Source organism: Tauraco erythrolophus, chromosome Z (assembly GCF_009769465.1).
Source record: "Tauraco erythrolophus isolate bTauEry1 chromosome Z, bTauEry1.pri, whole genome shotgun sequence".
NCBI classification, from domain to species: domain Eukaryota; kingdom Metazoa; phylum Chordata; class Aves; order Musophagiformes; family Musophagidae; genus Tauraco; species Tauraco erythrolophus.
This window is the reverse complement of record NC_141496.1, coordinates 12,647,098-12,664,061: the sequence shown is the minus strand read 5'-3', so window position 1 is coordinate 12,664,061 and position 16,964 is coordinate 12,647,098. Positions and strand designations below refer to the sequence as shown.

Here is a 16,964-nt window from a genome sequence, read left to right as displayed (position 1 = left end):
CGGGCAGCCCATGGCCTGGGGTAGGGAGCGATGCCGAAGGGCTGCAGCAATAAAACTCAGCCCAGTCAACAGCCATGCTGGCTTCATCCCTGCTTTTGTGCCTTGTCAGCTGCATTGGGATGTACAAGACAGGCGGAGGTGGGCAGCCCAGGTGAGCCATGACCTGGCACTCCTGTCCTCCTCCAGCCTCACCACCGCGACCCTAAGGGAGAGCATCGTGGTCCCTCTCCACCAGCTGCAGCCTGTCAAGGAAGGACGACGCTGGCTGGTCTGGGAAGGCTGTATCCGGGACAATTTGCCCTTCCCGGTTAACACTACTCCTGTGTGCAGGAGCAGGAATGCTCTGCAGGGGAGCGAAGAAAAGGCCGTTTATCACTTGCTGGCAGCACCAGGCCACCTCGGTGATCCCCTGCTTGCACCAGCTCCCAGGGCACACAAGGGCTGAGGGGGGATGGTCACGAGGGAGGACTGGCCTCTTCCCACCCCAGCCCTGAGGGCACTTAAGGACTAAAGGAAGACTTTAGAGCAAAAATCTCTGAAGCAGGCAAAAAGACCTTGTAGCCAAATCTCTCATCTCCTTGAAACCAGTGAAGAGTTTAGAGAACTTGTGCTATGAGGAGCAGCTGAGGGAACTGGGACTCTTTAGTCTGAAGAAGAGGATGTTATGTTATGTCATTCTCCCACGTTATGAATGAGAGGGAATGGCCTCAAGTTTCGCCAGGGGAAATTCAGGTTAGATGTCAGACAGAGAGGGTGGTGAAGTATTGGAACAGGCTGCCCAGGGAGGTGGTGGAAGTGTTTAAAAAAGATGTGAATCCCTGCATCCCTAGCCTTCCATCCCAGCTCAAAAGAAAAAGCAGGAGCAACAGGAGCTCCCTCCTCCAGCTGGTCCCCACTGCAGAGAAGACGTGCAAAGAGAGACAAGCTGAACAAATTTTTTTTATTCATATTCTAGAACGTGCTCTGCTGCCCACCCCCAGCGCCAGGAGAGAGGGGTGCCACAGTACCAGACCAGGACTTGCTGTTTGGGCTCCGATTGTCACAGCTGGGGAGCCAGGGCTCCCCTGTGGATTGACTGGATCTCTGCCCCAGGCTCTCCTGGGGCTGGTGCCTTGGGATAGAGCCAGCGCATGGTTGTTCCTCCATGGTGTGACATGGCAAACATAACATTCACGTGCCTGCATGCACCAGTCTGATATCCTCACACACACTCGCATGTTGCTTTGCCCTGCAGGCCAGCTCCCACTTTACACAGCCCACTTGCTCCTGGGCAAGGTACCAGCTCCAGGGGAGCATGGCTGGAGGTCCTGCAGGCTGTCACAGCCCTGAGTGATGGGGAAAGGGAGACACAGGCTCCAGCAGCACCTCCTTATCCCACCCCTCTCCTCTCTGAGGAGACACCACCTGCACCTCTGGTCCCCCCCCTCGTGCTCAGCATCGGTGGCTGGAAGTCCCCTGAGGTGAAGGTCATGTGGTGGAGGTAGGGAAGGAAAACAGCAATGTGAGTATTATCAAAGAGGGGAAGGGTCCCTGCCCACTAGCTGAGGCCCCCCCCAGCCAGCCAGTGCACCCACTGCCCTGCTCAGTGCCAGCAGGCTCAGGGGTGGATGGGGACCTGGGGGGGCCGTGCAGGTGCCCGGCCAGCTCTGCGCTCCAGGGCCAGCTGCATGCTCCAGATGCTAAGGGGCCGCATATAAGCCAGTGAGCGGTAGACTTTCTTCTCCCGATAGGCCTCTGGTGTCTGGAATGCCATGCCCAGACGCTCCCAAACCATCCGGTAGCAGCCTTCTGCTGTACGAAAGCCTTCCTCCACCAGCCCCTGCAGCAGAAGGAAAATGACCATCAGCACATCCATGGAGCGCAAGGAGATGGCACATGCTAACGGGTGTGGCATCACCACTCACCTCCTGGATCATGGTGGCAGCCAAGGCGTAGACCACGCCGATCCACACCTCGTTGGACTGCACGCTGGAGGTGTCGGGCACCCCATCGGGTGTCATGCCATTCACCGCTCCCATGGTGCCCCCAGCAAAGCTCATGACGTTCTTCTCAAAGATGGTCTTGAGCGCACTGACAACATGACTCTTGGGGAAGACCTGCACAGAGAGAGAGAGGGGAGGGGGGCTTTGGGCTCACACAGACCCCTCAGGCTAGGTCTCCAGAGAGCAGGGTTAGGTTTTCCATTAGAAAGAGTTCAACGCTGCTCCCTGGGTATAGAGCCACCTCAGGAAAATAACAGGAGGAAGTGAAAAAGCCTCTTTGCCAGAAAAGAAAAAAAAAAGCAGTTGCTCAACATAAGAAGTGCTGACCTTCATTCCACCTTACTCCTAGGGAGGCTGATAGCTCATACAACTGCTGTGCCTCCACAAACAGCCTCACTTCAGTCACTGGCCAAACCTCCTACATCTCTTGGGAGCTTGCTTTGGAGTCCTGGCCAACCACACCATCCTCATCTTGGTTTATGTTCACCACTGCTCGTTTCTCAGGCTAACGACTACGAGGGGCCCAGATTTTCTCCTGGTAGAACCACCGTGCTGCCCATCTGCACCAGCTACAAGAGGCATCGCAGTGCCTACAAGAGATGGGACTGGCCAGAGGTGGCCAAAGGATGATCTGGTATGAGTGAGGCTAGAGGGGTCTTCCTGCCAAAGGGAAAGATTATGGCAAAGCCAGTCTGATGACATCTTACAGCTGCAAAGTGAGTGTTGTGGATACTGGTAGTTTGTTTGGGTAAATGCTGGGAATCAAGGAGAAGGAGGGGGGGGGAAGGAAGGGTTTGTCAGGAAAGATTCAGCTTGAAAAAACAAAAACCAAGCTTAGGTTTTGAGTGATTTCAAAAGGACTTTAATCCTTCCGATTTTGCAACCTGCTGGTGATGCAACAGTTTGTTGCCTGGACCAAGGGGATTTTAAGGGGAGAAAAAGGGCTGCCTGGGGATGAAGAGGTCAGACTGAGATGCGTGAAATGTCTGATGGTTTTCCGTGTCTGGTAGGAGAGATGTGAAACTTTTATCTCAAGTGAAAGTGAAATACTCCCAGAAGGTCAATAGTGCTCGCTGGATAAACAGACATTTCAGGAGCTTATCAGGAGGAAGTGAAAAACCTTCCCCCACCGATAAGGGGAAAAAAAAGTTGTTAAACTAAGGCCACGATCTCAAAAACAGTTATAAGAACAGACTGAAGTATCATGCTGAGAAAGCTCTTGCTGAAAAAAGGAACCCCACAACCAACAAAAAACCTCCCACACCAAACAACCCCACCTGAGCATGAAAACACCTGCCAGCCACATGTTGGGTGTTTTTGTTGTTGTTGTTTTTTGTTGTTGTTAAAAAGCAACAGAGCAGCAGCACAGTGAGGATTTCATTAAGATGAAAAGCCTCTATTTGCTTTCAGGTGTGCACAGAGGCTTTTGCACTGCTTTTGTTACTGGCAGGAGGTGCCAACACAGCAGAAGTCACTGTCTCAGTGAGAAAAACAAAGCTCAAGGACTCTGTGACACTGCAAAAGGAGGGCTGGCTTATCTCTATCCCATACCCACCCAATGGTGAGAAAGCCGTAACAAGAACTTTACAGGGTGACCAAGATCAGGAGGCATGTGATGGCAAGTAGATTCCTTGCAAGTAAATGGCACAGATCAGCTGTGCCATCTACTTGCAAGGAAGAGAACAGCCAGGCAGCTGCTGGATCATCAGCAAAGCCCATGGACATGCCAGACCCTTCCCACTAGTCTGGTGCCACCAGCCAAGGGAAGCAGGAGGTGTGATGACACCAGATGGGAGCTTGCCAAGGTAGGCTCGGCAGCCCAATCGGACAGCTCTGGCAGGCTCAAAGGAGAGGCAGCAGATCCTTTTTATCTACACTAAAGCCAAGCATCCAATGCAGTCGTTCTTCCTGGTGTGGCTCTGGAGATGACCCCAAGTGCTGTTAGGGAGCAGGAGTCAACAGAGGGGTGGCATGAAGCAGTTGTCTCTGGCAGAAGGTTTCAGGGCACAGTTTCTCCAGGGCTGTGGTCACAGGCTTTTCCTACTGCGTATTTCATTACTGACCTGTGCAAGCAGCAGGAGTGCATTAATGAGGTTACAAACAGCAGGGCTGCCAGCCAGGCAAGGGATCAAAATAAATGGAAAAAAAACCTTCAATGGTCATAAGTAACACAAGAGAAAAAGTTCACCAGTTCCATCTCCAGTGAGCTCAAAGCTCACCATCCAGCAGACAGGAGTGCCACCTTCAGCAACAGAAGTCCAAGGCTATGGAAAGGCAAGTGAGATTTCTGGACGGCACCAGGTTTACTGTTTCCCCCAAAAAGGGATGTTTAGGTACTACTGCCCTGGATCCAGCCTGTTCCCACACTCTGGAGACCAACACTGGGATAAATGCAGGAGGGCACAACCAAGCACCCATTTCTCATTAAATCCCACAGAGTTCAGCACAAGCTGCTCCCACGAAAGGTCACTTGATGCTCCCCTCTGGTACTGACAGACCATGAAATGGTCCATCACCCTCACAGAGCCAACAGTAATTCCTTCCTTCAGGCACTCAAAGTGTTTGCCTGTTCAACACCACCACAGAGAGCTTTGGTCTGACAACTGGCTACAGGTCATAAATAATCCATACGACAGCTCTCCACTTCCCAGCTCTGTTCCAGATATTGCACCACCAGCAGCTGCTCTAACCACCCCATCAGACAAGAGGAGCCTTCAGCCAATTCTGCTTTTGCTACTGAAGAGCAACAGACTTTGGGGCCCCAAATAAGCCTTAGCTCCCTTGGATATATACATTTAGGACTTTAAACTGGGCAGCAAAAGACACATGGAAAGTTTTGCGCACTTTTTTCTCCTGTTTTTAAATAAATAGCAAGCACATTGTTGAGAGCAAACCCCAGTGGGACCTTCTTCCAAGTGTGCCAGAGCTGATCACAGTTACGTACTCCTGCTGCATGGTCCCCTCCATGAGCAGATCTTGGTTTAAGGTGGGTTGCACCGATGTGCATCCAACAGTCTCCACTTGAGCAGGCACCACTTCAGGCGAGCAGGCTAGAGTCCCTGCACCAGCCCCTAACACTCAACCCATGCCATGCACCAGCCCTGTGGCTCTCCTCCAGGTGCAGGTCCCATCTCACCAACCCTGTGCCAGCCCACCCCTTCTCTTACCTCAAACTCCCCTTGGTCCAGAGCACAAGCCCCGAGAAACCACTGCCCGGCACACTGGTCTGACATGATGCTGCTGGAGGTGTCACGCCCACTGCTGTCATAGTTGTAGTATTTTCCTGGACAAAAGCCCATAGTTCAGGACCCCAGCCCACACGTGCTGTCCCCACACTCCACTCCATGGGGCAGGAGCACAGCAACTTCTTCCAGAAGGCTCTCCTCTTTCCTTTCCCAAACCACAATACCTCTTCTGTTCCCTCCCTGGTACCTGCTTCCTCCCCCATTCCTTGCAAGGCTCTGTGACCCAAGGAAGAGCCATCCCCCTCCCAAGCAACACATGGCCAGCTGAGCATGTTCCCCACCAGGGACCACTCACCGTTCCAGAGCATCCTCTCAAACGCCTCCTTGCCCTTGCTTAGGATGTCCATATATTTCTGCCGGATCTGGGCATCCCCGAGCACCTCTGCCATCTTGCACATCATGCAGACGGCTGCCAGCCACAGCCCGCCGCAGTAGGCACTGCCGGGGCAAAAGGAGAGCAGCATTGGCAATACAGGACACCCCATGGGTTGTGCAGAGCTCTCACAACAGATGGGGACCACAGTCCCAGCTGTGAGCTACCTCCCCACCTCCTACCCCCACCTGCTTCTCTTGCTCACCTGGGTCCATTTACCACCCATGCATCATATGTCTGGTCAGCAAAGCCACTGTTTTCAATGAGTCCATCATTATCCGTGTCAAACTTCATCTCCGACTCCATCACAACCTGTAGGAGAGACAGGAGAGTCACTCAGCCTCTGCATTTTGACAGCTTTCTGCCATGGCTGCCTCTCACATTCTGGATGTCACACAGCTCCCAAGGGAAGTGGGGAAAGGGGATGCCCATGACCTGATCTCCTCCCAGTACCTGGCAGACTGGCCACATGTCCCGCAAGTAGAGAGAGTCGCGTGTCAGGTAGTAGTCACGATACACCTGCAGCACAAACTTCAGGTTGAGGTCCTTCCAGTTGGCCGTGTTGTGTATCAGGTAGGCATTGACACGCTGCCATGGCTCGTCATCTAAGCAAAGACAGAGCGGATGCAGCAGGGCAGCAAGCAAAGAATGTCTCCTCTCCCACCCAGAAGCAAGGCCCCAAGGGTGATGCAATCAAACAGCACTAAAATAACATGTTGCACCCTGTGCCATCTCCAGTGAGAGCAGCCTTTCTACTCCTGCTCAGACTCCCTCCATCTCCCTTGTACAAGCTCCATGCAGCATGGTCTTCATCATGACTCCAAACCATCAAAGCTTTTTCTTACCAGAAAACAAACAGTGTATTCCATGCACCATACCTCTTTCCCACAGCTTGGGAGTTAACTACCCTGATCAAGTGGTGTGAGCAGCCCCGTGCCCCCTCTGCTTACCAGCAGGCCCAGCCAGACCCCTCACCTGGGTCCCCAACATCATGCGGCACCACATTCTTCAGCTTCACCTGGGCTGTCTGACCAGACATCAAGTACTGCCGGAGCTGCATGTCCTCCTTCACCACTATGGCAGCTGGAGAGGACACAAAGCAAGAGACATTAGAAAGGCAGCAGGCACTGCAGCAGCAAGCTCCAAGCACAGGCATGGGCAGGGCCACCAGCACGAGCACACCAGGCCGCCCTTGGGTGCTTCAGCTGCAAGATTGCAGCCCTCTGCAAAGGGCTGAGGGGACACCAGGCTGCTCCCAGTCTCCCCTCAGCAAGGGACACACAAATGTCACCACCCCCTTAAGCAAGGCAGTGGCAGCACGCAGCGCTAGGAGGGAACCCCAGTGGGCTCAGCCCTGCCGCAGCCCAGCAAAGGGCTGAGCTCCACCACTGGTTGGGCCACCACCAAGCAGCCTCCAAGCCCTCTCAAAGCATCAGGGTCTGTGAACAGCTCCATGCTTCTCCTCTGCAAAGAGCACAGAGAGAACTGCTAAGACCAGGGACTCTCCCAGGGCAGGCAGAGCCAGCTGTGCACCCCTAGTGTGGCACGAAGGCATCCCAGTGCTGGGTGGAGATGCTGAGAGGCAGCAACATTGGGGGTTGGCATGTCCCGGGTCCCATAGAGGAGCTGGAGGGGGATGCTGGCTCCACAGCACAGATTACTAAGGCAGATGCTGTCCCCAAATCCTTTGCGTCTTCCCTAGGTGAAGATATCAGCAGCCATCAAGCCAGGGTCTCACGGGTCACTCACCGATGTCATACTGCAGGCTGATCTGCAGCTTGGGCCACAGCATGATGAGAGCAAAGGAGGCGTAGAAGTGGACATCATAGGTGTTGTACATCCGGTACTCCTGGCCTGGAAGAAACGGGGAGGCAGTGAGGGATGGGAGACCTGTCACAGGGAGGGGAAAGGAGGGACAGGTCCTCCCTCCTGCATGGCCTGGGAGGTTGGGCTCTTTCCTGACACAGGCCAGGGCTCCCATTAGAAGTGTTTTTTATTGTCTACATACAGCACCCAGGGGTCTGGAGAAGACCTCATGCTGTATCCTACAGGGCTTGGTCCTGCACGGGGTTTTGCTGGGAACAGCACTGATCCCTGCCCATCTGGGTGTGAAAAGTATCCCCACGGCAGGTTAAAAACACCTGGTGTCAGCAACAGGGAGGGGCTGAGATGAAACCATCCATCACGTCCCTGCAAGTTACCTTCCAAATAAGCAAACCTTCCGTACTCCCGCAGGACAGGAAGGAGGTGGGAGAAGCCAGCCCCCGCCGGCCCATGCAGGTCCTCGGCACAGCAGTCTGGGGGCAGCTCCACCCAGATGGTCCCCCCGTCCGTCATGAAGTATAGCTCATTGAAGAGGGCCGACTTATACCAGGAAGGCAGCTGGCTGTGGGCAAGAGGGAGACTCAACCACAGTGGCCGAGGTGGTGATGTTCCTGCTCTGACCAGCTCCAGGAGGCCACCAGGAACGTTTTCCCATCTACTCTACCTGTTCTCCAGGACAGGCTTCTGCCACGCTTCGATTTTCCTCTCCCACTCTTCATAGTGTGTCAAGGCGTGATGGGACAGGGCAGGAGCAGCATCACCTCCGCTGCCAAAAAAACGGGTGTACCGCCTGCCAAGCAGATGTTTGGTGAGTACGCCACAAGCTCAGCCTGGGAAGTCCACCCAGCCACGGGAGAGGGCCTGAACTATAGCAAACACCAGAATAACGCGACTGCTAGTGTGGAGGTGTTGAGGAGCAGGGGCTGGGGAGAAAGTCCCCTCCATGAGCTGCAGGGAGTGGGTGGCACAAGGCTCTGCAGGAGGCACCCAAGCCTGGCAGCCGGGAGAAGGGGGTTTCAGGGACCTGAGCCAAATCCCACTAGAGACAACCCACCCACCTGACGTGCAGCTTCTCCTTGGAGCCAAAGCGAACAGAGGGCATGTCCCAAGCCAGGGCCAGCTCCAGCGTCCTGTGCCCCCGGGCGGGCACCCTGCAGCTGGCACATACTGCTGCTGCCGTCACCTCCTCCTCCTCCGTCAAGTTGCTTTTTCCTGCCAGGGTGAAAAAAAGAAAAAAATATTCACCAATGACCAAGGAAGCCTACAGTGGAAGAGTGATGACTGATGCTCCAGCACACCCTGAGGCAGACAAGACTATCCGGGCATGCCCCAGACCCTTTGCAACCTGGAGGGTACATCCCCAGAGTTTTAAGGGATGACATTACCGCACGTGAGTAACTGCTTTTTGCAAGCAGGAAAAAATACCTGCCGTGGGCGGAGGGGTTAAGAAAGTAAGTCATCAAAGCAGAGGAACAAATCAGGCAGGAAAAGCCACCAGGCACGAGTGGAACGGACAGAGCACCCCATGACTTTGTAACTGCGCCGCGCTCAGAGACACCGTGACTTTCTAGTGACAGAGTCATCACTTCCAGCTTTTCACAGGGTGCTTGAACTGTGCCTGTATTTAAGAAAAGCCCTGAGGTGACTGGGTAATTATATGCTGGTTGTGACATGTGTATCAGGTAAACTCATTAAACCAACAATTTTAACAGAAGCACAGATCTTGCCTATGATAATGCCTGGCACACACAAAGGAAAACCACATCCCAAATGCCTGGAGAGCTCCAAGTGCATCTAGGCAGGAAACTTAGTTTTCTGAAAATATTTATGTAAACACTTTATTTACACAATTTAAACTTCAAAAAATCTTGCAAAAGCCCAGTGCTTTTGCACGACTACTTTGTCAGCATTATCCTTGTTCAGAAGCTGGCAGAGACATCAGGCAAATGGTCACCTTTTATCACAACAGAGGTCAGCAGCAAGGGCTGGGAGATGCCACCCTGCTTCAAGGCTTCTGCCAAGGGAGCAAGCAGACAACTGAGGATAACGCAGAAGTATCAAGGGAATACCAGAGACCTTCAGGGAAGTGATCTAGTAGCAGGATGACAGCAAGTGATGGCAGCACCAAACCCCAAGGACTGGGAGAGGCCAGAATAAATCTGACGAGGCCCAGCACACAGATCTGGTAATGGGAACTCGGGGAAGGTGGCTGGGCATCACCCCCGCTACTCAGGAGAAATCTCAACTCAGTGGGCAACCCTACACAGGGTAACAAGATACCAGCATGTGCAACTAACATAGCCAAGAACAGCTCCAAAGTGGTGCTAACAGCCCTAATTCTATACCTAACCACAACGAGGACAGCGTGACAAGCAATGGGAAATTCGGATACAAGCTAAAGCTGGGAACGAGCCACAGTATCACCGAGATCATTTTGCAATGGCACCGAGGTGGCGGGAGGAAGGCAAATCCACCCTTGCTTGAGTGCCTTGTGCGCCACAACCAGCGTGGCCATCTGTTACCCCTGCTCAGCCTTCACCGGTCCCACGGAGGACAGAGGGACTCACCAGTGGGAGAATCCAGCCTGCCATCCTGCAAAAGGTCCTGCCACACTTCTCTACCCGATCCTGCGGGATTGAATGCCGTGAAGTGGGTGACTCCCGTGCCAGCCTGGGGAAGGGAAGAGCATCATCAGGGGCTGGTATTTTTGAGAGGCAGATGTAGGCCCCCTCCCCCACCCTCAACAACTCTGGGACCCCAGACTCATTCCCCACATGCTGCCCAGCAATGCTAACTCCAAACCTACTCACCCGCTCTCCTGCAAGCTTCACACCCACAGCTTCTCTCCTGCCACCCACTCTCAAAGAGGGTGCCCTCGGGAAGGTCATGTTCCCGCTCTTGCTCCAGCGGCCAGGCAAGCGCCGAGGATTGGTGCTGACCCCAACCCATCACACACCCACCCTCTACCAGCTGCCTGGAAGCAGGCCTGCCATGTCCAGCGGGGCTGTACAACACCCCCCCGCAGGAGGAGCCGCACCACCAGCGCCAGCCCTTTACCTTCTCCCGGGCAGAGATGGCAAAGGTGCAGGGGTTCACATGTGTGCAGTGGTGCAGCAGGACTCCAGCAACCCGCTCGCCCTCCTTCTCAAAGGAGAAGGGCTCATTCCAGTGCCCTCCGCTCCTGTCCTCCTTCGTCCCTGTGCCGTTCTGCAGGCTGAACATGATGGAGACATCCACGTCCTCGTCCCTCCCATTCTCCACCTCCCAGATGAACACTCCCACCGGCAGGCTGGAGTCCTGGCAGAGACAGACAATGCTGCATATAGGGCTGGTGCTCCACGGTTAGCCCATCGGAGCATCACTTCTCCTGCGGCTGGGGAGACCACGTGGGACGCAGGAGCAAGAGCACCGGCAACAACCTGGCCTCCGAGTCTGCTGCCAATCCGGGGAGCAGCGGCACGAGCAGAGGACTTTGGGAAGCAGGCAATACAACATTCAGATCACAAGCCCTGGGCTACCCAAACCCCATACCAAGCAACACACAGCTGGAAAGCAGCGTTCAAGGCTCAGGCAGGTGTCTCACCACCCATCTGCTCAACAGGCTGACACAGGTTCACGTGCTTCACCGGGGTGAGGGGAAGGTCAGGTGTGTCGGCAGCGCAGCCCGCCGCCTGCGGCTCGGAGCGAGCACGAGCAGCGTGCGGGAGCAGCGAGGCATTCCTTGCTGCCGTCCCGAGCTTCCGCATTGTTGCGGGGGTTCCTCCTGCCTGGGAGCATTGCTGAGTGGAGACACAGGGAAGTGTTGGGAAAGCCCAACTGGGAAAGCCCAGTCCTTGGGGATGGCAGGCAGAAACCCACTAAAACACTCTCAGGAACAACCAATCTAAAAGTACAGGCTGAGGGATTCCCAAAACATTGCCACTGGATTCTCCTGGCAGTAAGACCACAGCTCTGCATCTGACATTCTGGGTAGACAGGAGCTGGATTGTCACAGGACAAAAACCAAAGGCAGGGAACAAGCAGTACAAAGAGTCAAAGCACAGGTCAGAGGGGAAAGGAGCAGCTGCCAGTGCTAAGCACAAGGAAAAAGCGATAAACCTTCCAGTGCCAGCTGCACTAGGAGAGGAAAAGCCTTTCAGGGTCCCGCTGCTACACAGCTGGCATTAGGGACACAGGCAGAATACAACAGGCTGGGAAAGAACATTAACAAGATGGCAAGCCTGATTGTCTTCAGGCAACGCTGAGCTGGACGGAAGGAACTCCCGTATTGCAGCATCCCTGGATGCACAGGAAATGCTCAGGGGTCGAAAACTCATCAGCTCCAAGCCTCTGCTACCAAAACGGGCCACACTGAGCATCACACCCTACAGCCCTGTCTCTGCTGTGCCAATCCATTCCCCCTGCCATGCAGGCAGCTCTGCGACATCCCTGCCAACCTGCTCCACAGGAGCCGTGCTGCTGCCTGTGCATGGGTGCGACTTGGTGCTCCCATGGGACAGGCTGCAACCAGTGCAGAGCCATCGCCTCCTTACCTTATAGTCATGGGGGATGACGGGAGAGACCTGCCGGCAAGTGAGCACCACATTTTGCCCCGGGAGCTCGTAGACCATCCAGGCACGAGGGTACAGTGCGTGGTAGAAGGCGTAGCGGCCACAGTAGCCCCAGTTCCAGCCCTGTAGAGTGTTGGGTCTCTCCACAGACAGGACCTGCTGGTAAACCGTCTGTCCCTTGCAACGCAGGCACACCGTGAACTGGGGAGGAGAGGAGGAGGTAAAGGAGATGAGATGAGCCCAAGAGCAGGTGCCTCAACCACCCCAGGCTGCGGCAGTGCCGCTCGCACCCCTCACAGACCGTGCTACACCTACCTGGTTGGTGATGACCGTTTCGTAGTGATAAATGCCAGGGTTCAGCTGCCAGCGGCAGAACTCACCACGCCAGCTACGGGTGATAGTGCCTCCCCCGATCCCGCCCAGCGGGCACCCTGGCAAAGATACCACAAATTAGCAACCCCTGCTCTTTCCCATAGTGAGATCTGGCTCAAGGATCCCCAGTGCAGCACGAGGGCCCCTTGGCACTGCCCACACCCCAGAAGCTCCTTGATCCCCCCCTCTAGCACCTTGACAGCCTGATGTGAATCCCTGCCCACCCGGCACATTGGGCATTGCAACACCCCAGTGCCCAAACTGGAGGCTGACCATAGATCTGCTGCAGAGGAACGGCACGCAAGAGGTCGATGAAGGCAAATTTCTTGTCTATACAGGTTTTCTTGTACCACCACCTGAAGTATCTGCAAGGGAAAGAGAGGTATGAAAGAAGGCAGAAGCAGGTGTCACTGTCCCTTCGGCGTCACTGGGGAGGACGTGACCAACACACGTTGCAGCTGCCCCTCTTGCAGAGATGTACAATGGGAACCTGTTCCCCAAGGCATGTGGGGTGGCAGTCCCTGCCAACCCTCCGCAGTGCACATCACAAAAACAGAGCACTCCAATACCCGACAGCAGAGCTCTAAGCTCATGCAGGGGCAGAAGGCTTTTCCAGATGCCTATGGAGAAGTGGGAACACACATAAGGACCAGCACCACTTCCTCCATGCTAAGGAGGGTCTGCGAGCGGAGGAGGCACAAGCCAAGGGAAGCCCTAAGCTGCTCTGGGGATATGAGCCTTGCTCTTCCACCTCCAGGTCCCCATCATCACTCACAGCCCTGCCACATCCCAGTGCCACATCCCCGAGGGCAGACGGCACGGGGCATGGAGGAGGTGATGCTTGCTGTCCGCAACTGGCAGCATCCTGGGTATTGCTTGCACGCCACAGTGCAGCCAGACACTGCCCAGCAGATGGTTTCTCACCCAAAGGCCTGGGAATCGAGAGACACCCAAACAGGGGCACACCTGCACCTGGGTGTGCCAGCACCACTCCAGGCAAGAGGAGCAGGGCTGGGCTCCAACTTGGCGCTCATAAAGGACTGGCTTTTGCTAATGAACCGCCTCAAGTTAAATTTTCCACACAGAGACAATTAGCATACGGAAAACAGCTACCAGACCAGAAGAAACTGCTGAACTTTCCCCAGCGAACAGACAGGCAAGATCCAACCAGTGGATCTCCACGGCCCTGGGAGCCAGGTGGGTGGTACGGGCACAGGCACCCCTGCGGTGGGCAACATCCCCAGGCTACCTGCAGGTACCAAAGCCACAATGCCAAGAGGAGAAAGCCACCCCAGCCGGGAGCACACAGCCTGTCCCACTATGGAGATGTGAGACAGGAGATGCAGAGCACAGGCGGTGGGTAATGAGTGAGCACTAATCCACCAGGACAGGTACTCCCCAGGAGCAAGGGAGAGTGGCTCTTCCATGACACTCCTGCTCCTACACATTCCTCCCCAACAAAATAACCCACGCTTGCGTTTTGGCTGTGTGGTCACTGGACGTTCACCTTTACTCATCAATATCAAAGGTTCCCAATCTCACAGGACATGATGGCAGCCTGGCTCCATTCCTACACACTCACCTCCACATTTGGCTGTTTAAGGATGTTTTGCCTGCAGAGGTCCAGGGCACCACGAGAACCAGCCTGTCCTGCATGACTGCCCTCAATCAGGGCCCGACGCTATCTTCGAGCTACATCTGCTGCAACTGCTCTTCTCCCAGCTGAGACAGCCCTGGCTTTATGCTGCTGAGGCGAGGTTTTGGCAGCGTGCTTGCCCTCTCAAGGAAATGATTTATTTTTTTTTTTTTTTTTTAATCCAGCGTCAGGGAACCAACTCAGCTGCTTCCCTAGCAGGTTTCTGGTGACAGGAAATAAGGCACCCGGGCAGAGCAGCTGCGGAATGGCAGGGCATTCTGGTTCCTTGGAAATGAGGTGACAAGAGGTATTTCAAAAAGCATTTTTTTCCAGCAGCATGCAGGGGGAGAGGTTTCAGATTCACAGCCAGCCACTGCCACAGCTGTTTTGCTATCTTGATAGCAAACCCTTCCCCTGCCAGCTTCTCCCAAAAATCACGTAAGCCAAGATGAGAAGGTGGTCAATATCCAACTGCTGGCTATTAACAGCTCTGCCCGGGTTGCAGAATAACCAGGAGAAAATCTTCGTGTTCTGCAGAACCTAAAGCCCTGCAGGGCCAAAGGGCATTTCTTTCTCTTAGAGCTGGCAGCAGAATTAAAACCTGTCTGGACTTCACACAGCCGTTCCGGATCTGCGCCATGACCCCTTCTTCCCAGGGCACACCAGCCACCTCTGTGGAAACCTGCCTGCAACTCTTCTCCTGTCCCACCAGTCCCAGCACCCACTGCAGCCATACTTGCAGCTGAGGCTGTTCCCAAGAAGGAGCTACCCTGACGAGTCCCGATTAGCAAAAATCCCACCCCAGGGTTGTCAGCATCCCTGGCCATGCCAAGTGCAGCAGGTGCTGGTGCTGCAGGAGAGAACACCTATCAGCCATAGGTTTAGCTCACTGTCAACCCAGGATGCAGTGGCTCCTCTACTTATCCTTGACTTCCTCAGCTGAAGACGTGCAGCAACCTCAAGGTGATCGCAGCCACCTCAAGAGGGACAAACACCTGCATCAGGTGACTTTGCACTTGACGCACCAAGCCATGCCAGATTTTGAGAGCACCCCTGGCACAGGTGCCCCTGAGAGAGGGGTGCTGCTCATCATGGGTCATTCGGGAGTGGGCAGGTCAACCTGCAGGGCTCCAGAGGTTCAGATACACACGCCGTGCTGCAGGACTGAGCTCCAGGCTCCTCTTGCAGCACCAGCAGTCAGGTTTCCATCAGCTGTCTGCCTCCACCGGGCAGACACGCAGGTGTCCACCAACACCAGGAGCACACAGCCTCCCACGCATCCTTAAATCCCTGTATTAGCTGCCCTTCACCAGCCAACACCGCTGCCCTCGGGTTTTAATTCAAATCCGAGCAGGTATTTCTTGCCACTCTGGCTCTTCCTCTCTCTAGGCTGGAGCCTCTTTGCAACGAAGCTTTACCCTGCAAAAATATATTAAGATCACAACCAAATTACCTCCTAAATGTGTACAGGGGGAAGACATAGTGGTTTGACTATTAGCTTCTTGCTGAAAAGTCCTTAAAATCTTTTCCGAGGACTGATACAAGCCACTTCAGTCCTGAGACCCCAATGAGAACAGGCCAGGAACAGCCTCCCTAAGCGGGCACAGAGGCAATCACCGCTCCCCACTCACCCCACCAGAACATCATGCTTTCCCACATGCTCAGCTTGTCCCCAACCTGCCGTGGCGGCTCTTCCAGCAGCCTTTATCTCCCACGCAAAACCCACATTCTGCATTCCCCAATGCCCAGGCTGAGGACAGGGATGTCTCAGGTCAGATTGGCATGCTTTGCACCCCAAAAGTGGTCGGCTATCTGTTCCTCCATCAGGCTTTGCAAGAACCAGCTTGGCAAGCAGCAACCTCCAAGGACATCAAGCAAGAAAACGCTCAGAAAATGGAGGCAGGAGATATCAAGCAAGCACAAGGAAATAAATCACATCATCATCAATTTCAACGTTCAGCCAGACAGGTACACAAACATGACCAGCTCCTGGCCAGCAGTTCTAAAGGTCAAAATAACACTGTTGTTTCCAACATGTGTTTTTCCTGGTTACTTCCAGCTGACCCTAATGCCAAGTCAGGAGAACTCGCTGTTCCCAAACCTGCTATAGCGCGCAGCATTTCAAAGGTCCTCCCAATTAACCTAGGGTTTAATCTCCATCTGTTGAAAGGTGCCTTATGCAAGGGGCTGAGCACCTGGCGCTGGCCAGGGAAGATGCACCAGTGATGGGCACCAGCAGCAAGCTTCAGGAGTGGGAGACAGGAGTCCTCCCCCGTGCCTCACCCCCCCAAAGCGATGTCCCAAGCCCTCCCAGCTCCTGCGCGGTCTGGGGGATCCCGACTGTTGGGTGCTGCTCCCAAGCCAGCTTCGGCCAGGCTGCACCAGAGCTCCCAGCGCTGGCGCCGGGCAGGCGGGTGGGTACCGGCAGCTCGGGGCGGCAGGAGAGAGGCTCCCTCTGGCCCGGGGCTTTCTTCCATCCGCCGTACTCTGCCTTCGTTTACCGGGTCATCGCCAGTGCCTCCCCGGGGCGAGCCACCCACCGCACCGATGGGCTCGAGTGCGGCGCAGTGCTCCCACGCCCTACCCCTGGGACATCCCCTGTCCCTTCCTCCCTTATCGGAGTGCTCCCAGTCCCCGTTTCCCCTCATCCCCACCGTACCGCAAGGCGAGGCCGACGTGCCGGAGGGCTTCGCAGAGCGACACGTCGCCGGCGCCGTAGGGCTGCCACGGATCCTCGAAGCGGTGCGCCAGGCAGACGCGCCAGCCGGCTGCTGCCACGCCGCGGCCCCGCGCCGCCCCCTCGTACCGCCGCACCAACGGTCCCGCCGCCGCTGCCGCCTCCTCCTCCTCCGCCGCCATCACCGCCTCCGCCGCCATCACCGCCCCCCGCCACGCGCGCGCCCTCTTTACCGCGCGCCGCCACGCCCCGCCCCGCCCCGCCCCGCCCGCGCCCCCAGGGCACGGTGCCCGGCGCGCCGCCGA

At 55.4% G+C, this 16,964-nt stretch overlaps 1 protein-coding gene across 1 annotated transcript; it reads right to left on the bottom strand.

The window, feature by feature from the left end:
* Nucleotides 1-1,597: 1,597 nt before the first annotated feature.
* GBA2 (glucosylceramidase beta 2) lies at nt 1,598-16,859 on the bottom strand. The gene is made up of 17 exons (XM_086629242.1): nt 16,642-16,859; nt 12,620-12,711; nt 12,290-12,405; nt 11,957-12,175; nt 10,482-10,721; nt 9,992-10,094; nt 8,483-8,636; nt 8,089-8,214; nt 7,802-7,986; nt 7,350-7,454; nt 6,576-6,683; nt 6,054-6,205; nt 5,806-5,912; nt 5,523-5,665; nt 5,150-5,265; nt 1,905-2,096; nt 1,598-1,819 (listed from the first exon to the last, which is right to left on the bottom strand). The coding sequence occupies exons 1-17, from the start codon at nt 16,857-16,859 to the stop codon at nt 1,598-1,600; spliced, it is 2,598 nt and encodes an 865-aa protein (XP_086485368.1).
* Between the last annotated feature and the right edge of the window lie 105 nt (nt 16,860-16,964).